The sequence below is a fragment of the Brassica oleracea genome, chromosome C7 (genome assembly GCF_000695525.1).
Source record: "Brassica oleracea var. oleracea cultivar TO1000 chromosome C7, BOL, whole genome shotgun sequence".
In the NCBI taxonomy this organism is placed as follows: Eukaryota; Viridiplantae; Streptophyta; class Magnoliopsida; order Brassicales; family Brassicaceae; genus Brassica; species Brassica oleracea.
Window position 1 is genome coordinate 13,281,543 of NC_027754.1, and position 10,272 is coordinate 13,291,814.

The 10,272-nt window shown below is 37.1% G+C and overlaps 2 protein-coding genes across 2 annotated transcripts; both read right to left on the reverse strand.

Moving 5' to 3' along the window:
* Window positions 1-1,021: 1,021 nt before the first annotated feature.
* LOC106301226 (putative F-box protein At3g23950) lies at window positions 1,022-3,659 on the reverse strand. Its single transcript, XM_013737576.1, has one exon. The coding sequence runs from the start codon at window positions 2,641-2,643 to the stop codon at window positions 1,339-1,341; it is 1,305 nt and encodes a 434-aa protein (XP_013593030.1). The 5' UTR covers window positions 2,644-3,659; the 3' UTR covers window positions 1,022-1,338.
* A 3,817-nt stretch (window positions 3,660-7,476) lies between these two features.
* LOC106301879 (CDKN2A-interacting protein) lies at window positions 7,477-10,051 on the reverse strand. Its single transcript, XM_013738363.1, has 5 exons — window positions 9,692-10,051; window positions 9,185-9,596; window positions 8,597-9,099; window positions 8,187-8,306; window positions 7,477-7,717 (listed from the first exon to the last, which is right to left on the reverse strand). The coding sequence occupies exons 1-5, from the start codon at window positions 9,737-9,739 to the stop codon at window positions 7,589-7,591; spliced, it is 1,212 nt and encodes a 403-aa protein (XP_013593817.1). The 5' UTR covers window positions 9,740-10,051; the 3' UTR covers window positions 7,477-7,588.
* Window positions 10,052-10,272: the final 221 nt, after the last annotated feature.

The following is a 10,272-nucleotide window of genomic DNA, read 5'->3' on the forward strand; positions in this document are numbered from 1 at the left end:
GTAACTCAGACTTGTTTGAGACAATAATGAAAAGAACTAAAACTCATGTTAAACGACAACATTTTACAATATGGAAAAATTATAACTGTTGCAAACTTGAGCTTTTTCATATAACGTGATGAATCCCATTTAAAAATGAAATCCATAACACACCTGTAGGCCCGACCCTCAGATGAAGCCGAAGAAGCAAGAGCTTACGACCTTCATAAATATATATTAGGTTGGGCTATCAACGTACAAAGTATTATTTATCTTAGTGGTATAAATGTTGGTGTTTATATTTCAATAACCCGGATTTGAGCCATGAGTTTGTCACTTTTTCACACTTTTTAAAAGTAGAGTCCACAAAACGCTGACGTGACGCGTTGAGCAGTGAGTAAAAACTCAACTATTATAATATAGATTACTTACAAAGTAACATCTAAAGCTAAACTAAACCTTTACTCAAATTTTGATTTTCTTTTCATTAATAGTTTTATTCGAACTTAGAATTTCCTCTCTTTTTTTTTTTTAAACAACTCAGAATTTCCTAGTACGTAAAAATATTTGCTGAAGAGTTTAAATGGTTCAAAAGTATAATATTTCAGAATCATAGGGGAACTTTTTTTTGTAAATTCGTGGATCAACGATTATAAAGTTCATGGATAAAAACAAGAAAATGAATTCTTCGAAAAAAAAAGGAGAAGAAGCAATAACTCCCTTCAAACATGGCTTATGCTTTGCTTGTCCTTGGGAATAGTTAATAGTCAAATGTAATCAGTGTTATCTCTTGTACAACCTGAGAATGTGACTGCTTTGCAACTGAAAGCATTTTTCAGAGACATAATCAAGTTCCAGGAGAATCTGCAATATATTCTCTGAAGGGAGTGTGATTTGTAGTGGAATGGAAACGGCAACACTGGTGTATGATGGGTTGGTTTAATGCTCAGAATGGTTCTGATACCTAATTGGAATTCAATGCCTTGTACATTAGATTATGTTGCGATTTGGATCTCAAAAGTAAGCAAAGTTGATAATCAAAGGTGAAACAGAATCTTATTGAATTGAAAGACTGATTACAAAGACACTGATCACTATCTCTCTCGCTATTATCATCCCAGCATCACTCTTTTGTCATCTCATTCTTCACTTAAACACTCGATACCTCCTCTCTCCAATCCCCAATCTAATATATAGATAAAGCATGAAAGATAGAGTAACTAAACCATGCTTACTTTATGCTAACTATAGTAACTTGCTCTTATCTAGTAAGGAGTCATTGATCATTTACCCCCTTGTATGTTCTGCACTTATCAGATTAGATATCAGGGATGGTTCAAGGTGAAAACAGAGTACAAACTAAGTAGATCGAGGGCGAGGGAGACGGTGCAACCAACGGGGGAGAACATACTGAGAAAAGAAGAGACTGTTAGGACCACCTTGATACTCTGGGAGATTGTATTTACGGATGCTGTCCATATACTCGCTGCACCAGTTAAAACTCAAGCTGCAACCATCCATACACTTGCCGTCTTCTTCAGCTTCTTTACGAACACTAAACACACGTTTGCGCAAGTTAAACAAGACCAAACCTTTCGCGGTCCTGTTCCACAAGTAGATAATGTCGGAGTTCAAAGGATGCATCACCACCGGGAAATAACAGGTACCAGATTCAATCAAAGACCTCAACTTGAGATCCCAAGAGAGTTGCCAAGCCTCAGGACAATCTTCGTACTTGACCAGCTTCCAAACCCGTAACGTCCATGTTTCATTCACATGGAACTCATTGAAATAAACAATGGATCCTTCTGAAGCTGTGAAGCTTCTCCTGTAGACTCGTTGAAATAAATTATCTCCAGTGACTTCATCTATCTGGCTACCGGGAAAATGTATGATACGACACTCATCATCATCACTACCAGTACCTCCATAGAAATCGTAAGCTACAATAGAACTTGCGTCGAAAGTAGGAGTATCCTCTGAAAGCCAGTGAAGCCTCCCGTTCAAAGCAATGGACTTGTCTTGTCTTTCCCAGACGGTGGAGTGTGGACAAGACACGTGGTGTTTCCTCCACGTCCCTGTTTCAGATGAGTAAATCATAAAGTCGAGTTTATCAGATAATCTACCGTGAGACAACATCCAGACAACCTTGTAACTCACAACAACCCCGCTCTGCATCTTCGTAACGAAACCAGTGTCACTGAAACGTTTGTTCTTACGCAAACTATCAAGATCCTGCGAGGAGAGAAACGGAGGGAGAGGGAGTTGAAACCAATCCTCCATCAAAGGGTTTCCGATGTAATACAAAGGAGAACCATCGCTAGCTTCTGCGCAGATCGAGACCAAACCATCGGTACAAGATAAGACCAAGAGTTTTCTGATTGTGGTCTTGGCGAAGAAACGCAAGAAAGAACCAGGAGAACGATCGAGGCCCCATGTGTTGCATCCATGGTGGCCAACGATCTCGAGTGAGAGTTTGTGGGGATTGGTTTGGATGATAGACCAGGAGAGGGAGGAAGATGATTTGAAGGAGATGTAGTGATCTCTGAAGAAGTCGGAGTCGATGAGCGATCTCCATTCTTTGCTCACTGTTCTAAATCTCGCGATGCTCTTCAATGGAAATCGCGACAAGACGTTGACCAGTGCTATCTCTGGAAGATCCATTTTTCGTTTGCGCGGCCTCCCCCTCCCTCTTTGATTTCTTCGATTAGGTATTAGTAACAATCTAATCAAGACTGCGACTCAGCATTTCAGAGTGGTAGTACCAATTTTTTTTTTCTTTCTCAACTTCTGGATTTTATTAAATCTTTAAACTTTGGTCCAATAGATCTTACAAGAGATATCAGTTTTACAAAAGAGGCCCAATAAAACAAAAAATTTAAATACAGTACCTCCAAAAGAGAAGATTGCCACATGTTTGTTCCAAGGGATTTCAATTCTGTACGCTCAACTCCATGCGTCCTTCATGCGAAAATTCAACCTCCGGCCACCGTCAGACTGCACTACCAGGGTCTTCTGCGGTTACTCCTCCGATCTCTGTCATTCTCCACCGCAGGAGAGAAAAGCCTTTTGTACCAATTCTCTTGCAGTCTTCTTTCTCTAACAGCTGCTGAATCTATCGGAGTTCCAAACCAAATCATCGGAGATGATAGCACAACAAAGACTTGTGAAGATTAAGAGCATATCCTTTGTTCGAACACTTTCACAAGGAAAGTTCCATCTCTACTGAACCTGCACACAATCGGCCGAGCTATCTGGAAAATTTTAATTCAACTATTCATCGAGGATACTTTGCGTAAATCCTTAATGGAAGAAATGATTGACTCCAATCTGACCAACAATCAAGGATAGCCAACAACAGGAAGGAATCGTCGGACTCGATCAGAATAGGTAAGAAATTTAAAAAGAAAGAGGGCAACATAGACTCTGATTAGAAGAATCAGAGCTATTATTGTTCAATCCAATCCGGAGAAAACAAAGAGCTATGAGGAACAAGCCAGGCTAGATTGAAATCACTACCAAAAATCGCTTTACGGATGTATAATCCGACTAGCGAAACAAAAGATCGATCATATTGATCGAAACAAACTAATTTACATAGAAAGACCCATAATAAGAGGGGACGAAGAGAGAAAGCATCTCTCTCTAAACAAGAGAGAGAAGGGCCTCTTTTAGTAGTACCAAATTACATTTGAAAAAAAAAAAAACTAATTCTATTTTTTGGGGTCAAATCTTTACATTCTAAAATAGTTGAAGTTTTAAGATAATACACAATTATTAAGAAACTTGTCTTTTATTTAAAAAGTAAGACTAAATATAAATTTTAAATTTTTTGACCAATTACAAAATATATAACAAAATATTATTGGTTACACAATTTTTAATAAAATTAAAAATTACATTGAAATATAAAAAATATCATTTATTTTGAAATATAAAAACTTTCTTTAAGCATCATTTATTTTGAAACGACATTTTAGAGTAATAGTATCAAATTACATTTGAAAAAAAAAAGACTAACTCATGTACTTTTTTTTGGGGTCAAATCTAACTAATGTTTTTTTTTTGGTCAACATAATATATTACTAAGAGAACCAAGTGATTACATAGTTTTGCTTATAAAGTCTAGCTTGCTTGGCTAAAACATCAACATTTTCTAGGAAAGTCCTATTAGCAAAGTGGAAACTATAGTTACACGATCTTGATAGAAAGTGAATGTCTCGCAGCATAGAGGAAACCTCCGTGTGACAAGCACTTGTGATGGTTTTTTCAGTAGACAACTGATATAACTCATCAGTAAGCTTTTTGCAATCAGTGATGAAAGCCACATTATGATATTGCAATGCTTTCAACTGTTTGACTGAGCCACCGCCTCTGCTTCCGAGGAAGAATTTGTAGGCGCAATTGAGGAAGATCCATGGAGTTTTTAAATGTCTTATTTGCTGTGTAAGGACCATCCAATTCCTCCTTCCTCATTATCCTTCTTCCATGATGCATCTACTAAACAATAGTAGTGAGCAGAGTTTGGCAGTAGGTCTGCAATATCCATTATTTGCCTATCTGAAGACCGGCATCTCTGAACTTCATGTTCATCATATTCGACTGCTTGCATCCAATGCTGGTGATCTCGGATCGCTCCATGCACCACCTGAAGTATATGCTCTCTTTTTTGTTGGAAATGTATGTTGTTTCTCATTTTCCAAATTCGCCGAAGTTCAAGAGCTCAGAATCTTCTTACTTTGTAGCAAATATCAGAGCGTTGATGTTATGGAGCAGAAAAATTGAAATTCCGTCTTGAACCCTATAAGATGTGGGAGCCAAAGACCAAATCTCCTTTGATATTTTGTAGTGAAACATCATATGATTTAATGTTTCAGCATCTTCCCCACAGTTTTGACAAGTATCATCTATCTGTACACTTCTTTTATTTAGGTTAATTGTGCAAAGCTGTTATGTGATACTCTCCACCAAAATGTCTTGAGCTTGGGAGGCAGATTGAGTTTCAACAATGCCGAACAACACTTCTTCACTTCTTATGAGATTCCACTCTGTCCTTGTTGCTGTTGGTTTCTTGCATTGAGATTTGCCTTTGGAGATGATATTTTGTTTTAACACTGTACTCTCCATTTCGATTGTAGCTCCAGATACGCACATCTGATATATCATGCATTACACTTGGTCTAATGTTAAGGACATATTGGGCATCCGACGGATTCAAAAAGACTTTCTATCAACCTCCTGTTCTACTCACGGGTTCCAATAATGAAAAGATCGCTCACCTTAATATGAGGATGGCTTACTGCTCCTGCTCCTGCTCCCTGTGCTGGTACAGACTGTTTTGATCGAATCCAATTGTCCTTCCAGACCCTAATAGTTTTTCCATTTTCCACAGTCTATTTCAGTCCTTTTTTCAGTAGATGCTGAGCTTGTAGTATACTGCACCAGGCATAGCTTGAAGTTGAGTAGCTTTTAGCTTCAAGAAAATCTGAATGCATGTAATATTTAGCTTTAAACACACGAGACATCAATGAACTGGGAAATCTAATCAGTCTCCAACCCTGCTAAGCTAAGAGAGCAATATTAAAATCCTCCATATTTCTTATACCTATTTTGCCTTCCTCCTTTGAAGAAGTGATTTTATTCCAACTGACCCAAGGGATTTTATGTCTATCTTTAAATGATGACCACCAAAAATTACGCATGTAAGAAGTGATTTGGTTAAATAGGCCATTTTGGTAGCATAAAACAAGACATGGCATATGTAGGAAGGACAGAAATGACAACCTTGAGTAGAACCTCTTTTCCAGCCTGAGAAAGAAATCTATTGTACCAGCTATCTATTTTGTTCATAATTCTCTGCTTTATAAACTCAAAGGTATCCTTACGTTTTCACCTATCCTCTCAGGCAAACCTAAGTATCTTCCAAATCGACCTACTCTATCCACACCTATCATTTCTTTTAGGATTTGCTGTTCAGTGAAATGAATACCTTTTGAGAAAGCCACCGTAGATTTAGTGTAGTTTACCTCTTGGCCAGACACTTTTTGGTAGATGGTTAGGATCTCCTTTAAGGTCTTACATTCTTCCAGATCTGCTCTAAAAAAAAGTAGAGAATCATCAGCAAAAAGTAAATGGGATATAGCTGGACCTCCTCGCGATGTTTTATATCCATGGAATTTCTGCTGATGAATTGCATTATTTTTAGCTGTGATAGCCCTTTAGTACAGATGATGTATAAGTATGGAGAGATCGGATCTCCCTGTCTAAATCCTCTCTGAGGATAAATAGTTTTAGTAGGTTCTCCGAAACAGAATAAGAGACTGTCAACATACATTTATATATCCATCTACATTTATATATCCATCTGCACCATAGATCAGTGAAACCCATTTGCCTCATCACCTTATCTATAAAATTCCATTCAACTTTACAAAAAAACTTTAAAAATGTCAAGCTTGAGAGCCATGAACTTTGATTTAAGATTTTTAGTATGCAGAGAATGCATAAGTTCATAAGCTATAAGCACATTATCTGTTATAAGCCTTTCTGGAATAAAAGCTGATCAATTTTCTGAGATTATTCTATCTAACCAAGGCTAAAGTCTTTCTGCAAGAATTTTAGAAATTATTTTATAGGCCACATTAGACAAGTTATAAAATCTTTAAGAGTGTCATTTTTTACACAAATTAAAAGGTAGTTAAAATTCGTTTGCGATCTAATTAATTACAGCTAATAATGTTCACGATACTTATATTTATTTATAAAATAAAAGTAGGGCAAATCTTCAAAATAGCACCTTTCTAAGTTTATATCACAAAAATAGCACTCAAAAACTAAAATGACAAAAATAGCACATTTCTAAGTTTATCCTTTGAAAATTTTAATTTTTTTATTTTTTAAAATTTGAAATCTTATCCCCAAAACCTCATTTCTCAACTCTAAACCCTAAACCCTAAACTCTAAACCCTAAACCCTAAAATTTAAACCCTAAACCCTACACTCTAAACCCTAAACTCTAAACCCTAAACCCTAAAATTTAAACCCTAAACCCTACACTCTAAACCCTAAACTCTAAACCCTAAACCCTAAAATTTAAACCCTAAACCCTACACTCTAAACCCTAAACTCTAAACCCTAAACCCTAAAATTTAAACCCTAAACCCTACACTCTAAACCCTAAACTCTAAACCCTAAACCCTAAAATTTAAACCCTAAACCCTACACTCTAAACCCTAAACTCTAAACCCTAAACCCTAAAATTTAAACCCTAAACCCTACACTCTAAACCCTAAACTCTAAACCCTAAACCCTAAAATTTAAACCCTAAACCCTACACTCTAAACCCTAAACTCTAAACCCTAAACCCTAAAATTTAAACCCTAAACCCTACACTCTAAACCCTAAACTCTAAACCCTAAACCCTAAATAGCTCCAGCCAATGAATGATCATGGCATACAGATACTCATCCAGATTTCCAGAATCATACTCAGAAAACTCAAATTTTGAGTCACATACGTAACCATCAAGCAATCTGATAACTGGAATGCCTACATGTAAACATCCTGCTTAATCTTAGACAATATCTACAGCGTATAATATCATGCTTTACTATATTGCTAGGGCATATACAACTGGGATTTGTTGAGTATGGGTAACTAACAGGATACTAACCATTTGTGCTTGAATCTGTTGATTTAGCTTCTCCATATCATCTTTTAGTTGGTTGACAATACTTCGCTGGATAAGACAGAAACGAGAACAATTATTACATGAATCATTGGGAGGTTTGAGGCTTTAACAAAATGTCAGTCGAAACATGTCTTATAGTAAACAAAATAAGACACTGTTCACTCTCAACAGTAGATAAGCCCAGTAAACGCCAATTACGTAGACATCCTGAAAAACCTTCTCCAAATTCTTTGGTTTAACAATATCTCTGTCTTACTGGTGAATGTAGCAATGATTCAATAGTCTAAATCGTGTTCTTTTCACAACATAGTCTAAAAATGATTTAAGAGCATGCCAATTTAAGAAAGAGACTCATATTCTCATATTTGCATCTCCCATGGATCCGAAAACCAGATGACAGAAAATTCTGGCGAACAATGAAGGATGAGTATGTGCAAATAATTAGCCAACTACTATAAATGGTCAAGATTGTTTTCTACGTATGCTGGACACTACCCAACTAGAATGGCATAAGTACCTGCTGGTTATAAGTGTCTGTCATCGAAGAATTTTCAGATGCTAAGGATTCTGCCAAAGCACGTGAAGCATCAAGATCCCTTTGCAGTGAAAACTTTTCTTGCGTTAAATCCTCAATATGCTACAAACGGAAATAAGAAACCATATCTGAGATTCAGAAGAAGCATTGGTCAAAGGGTGCAGAAAGAGCAACTACGAAAGCTAGCATCTGGAAGTAAAATGCATGACCATGTAGAAAAGAATTTGAAACACCAGCAAGAGGCATCAACCACAAATCATTGACAAATTGCTCATGTATATCATGAGATCGATTCCCACTTAAGCTAATCAGACATAACTTTCCAACTGTTAAATAGCATATCGACAATACACATACAAAAGAAAAGAAGGGCAAGAATATAAGAAAAGTACCTGTTCCAGAGAACTAAAATCATCATTTTGCTTTGGGATGGAGTAATCAGTGAAACCTGGCATTACTCCATTGGCAACAGGAAACGAAGGACTCCTGAAATTGTCATATGGATAAGGAGAATCAGATGACGGACCGTTACTGTCGCTCTTTCCTGATATATACTGGAGTGAAGATGGTCCTGACTCATCACCGACAGTTAAATGGGAACCACTTGATGTTTCATGAATCTCAGGGTGTTGATACTGAGTCTCGGAAGCTCTTGAAATATTAAGGGAATCAAGGAAAGATGGACGATTCCTCTTCACAGTTGCTTCATTTTTAGCAGAGTAAGAGGTTGCACCGTAATCATCCGAAGATTCAGAAGGTCGAGATGATGTGTCCGGAGAACTAAACAAATAACTGTTAGACAAAGTTGGCTTCTGCAAGATGCTGCTACCTCCTCTTCTAAGTTCACCACTTTGGTGAGTAGACTCTGCCATCCTGGTAGTAGGTTGTAGAGAGTCTAGCAACAACAAAAAAAAAGTACAGAACAGTTAGGTTGTTCCTTTAAAGGCTTTCTCAATTTCATATGATAGAGCCCCGCGTACCTTTTCTTGATGAGATTAATCCACTGCCATGCATTTGCGTCGAGGTTGATAACAAACTGCTTGGAGATGCACTTTCTGTTAGAGTAGAGGCACGATTGAAATCTCCACTGGATTGCTTCTCTCTATTGTTCACCGTAAAGTCATTAGAGGAACCTCTCAACTCTAAGCTACTAGATGTGCCAACTGACTCATCTCTCTTGCTTCTCTCTTTGCTGCTTCCATCGTAGGATTTGGATTTGGATTTGGATTGGGTTTGGTTGAAGGAGGAGGTTTCAGCAGATTGGCTGAGAGGTCCGTTAGAGATAGATGCAACAACAACTTCTCCATCTGAATCTGCGACGGTGTTATCAACAGGTTGTGCGGTATTATTCTTTTTCTCTCGTTCTGCTTTTTGCTTTCGGAACTCCTCAAGCTGAGAATCCATCAATTAACAAAATTAATTCAGCTTTGTATAATCTAAATCTACCAAAGTAAAGAGAGGAGGATGGATGGATGATCTAAATCTACCTTACGCCGTCCAGCCTCTTGCCTCCGCTTAACCTGAGCTGATGCCATTGTAACCAATCCCTTGTTTTTTTTAATACAATTGAATCCCCTTACCACATGCCAATTTCGAAATTGCCGATGTTATGATGGTACCAGGGGGACAGATCCTGGCGCAAATATGGAGTAGATATATGGGGAGATCTCGAGAAAGGCTGTTCACCAATCCAGGCAATTTGTTTTTAGGGTTTTCGATCCCAAGGAAGGAGCCAAGTTTGCTCGTTTGAGATTTTGGTTTCCTTCTCCGCCAGATCTCTTTTTCTTTTCTGATAATAATAACTTCTCTTTTTATTCTCACTTCGTTGCCTTGAAGAACGTTTTTAGTTTTTCTTCTTTCCGTTGGTTGCAACATACTCCCTGTTCTTATAGATCCATTTTTTAGAAAAAAATTTTGTTTTAAAAAAATATTTTTTTTGTATTTTCAAGACATTAATTAATGAAAAATTGTATTTTTCAAAAAATACAATTGTGTTTAATAAAATTTCATTGGTTAAAAGTTTTTGAAAATAGCTAATTAAGGAAAACAATGTATTGGAAAATATAAT

Excerpts from the sequence above, each read along its gene's own strand:
- LOC106301226 (XM_013737576.1), bottom strand. The coding sequence starts at position 2,643 with ATGGATCTTCCAGAGATAGCACTGGTCAACGTCTTGTCGCGATTTCCA.
- LOC106301879 (XM_013738363.1), bottom strand. The coding sequence starts at position 9,739 with ATGGCATCAGCTCAGGTTAAGCGGAGGCAAGAGGCTGGACGGCGTAAG. Across the intron at positions 8,307-8,596 it reads ATTTTAGTTCTCTGGAACAG|CATATTGAGGATTTAACGCA; the intron begins GTACTTTTCTTA and ends TTCCGTTTGTAG. Across the intron at positions 7,718-8,186 it reads CAGACACTTATAACCAGCAG|CGAAGTATTGTCAACCAACT; the intron begins GTACTTATGCCA and ends TGTCTTATCCAG.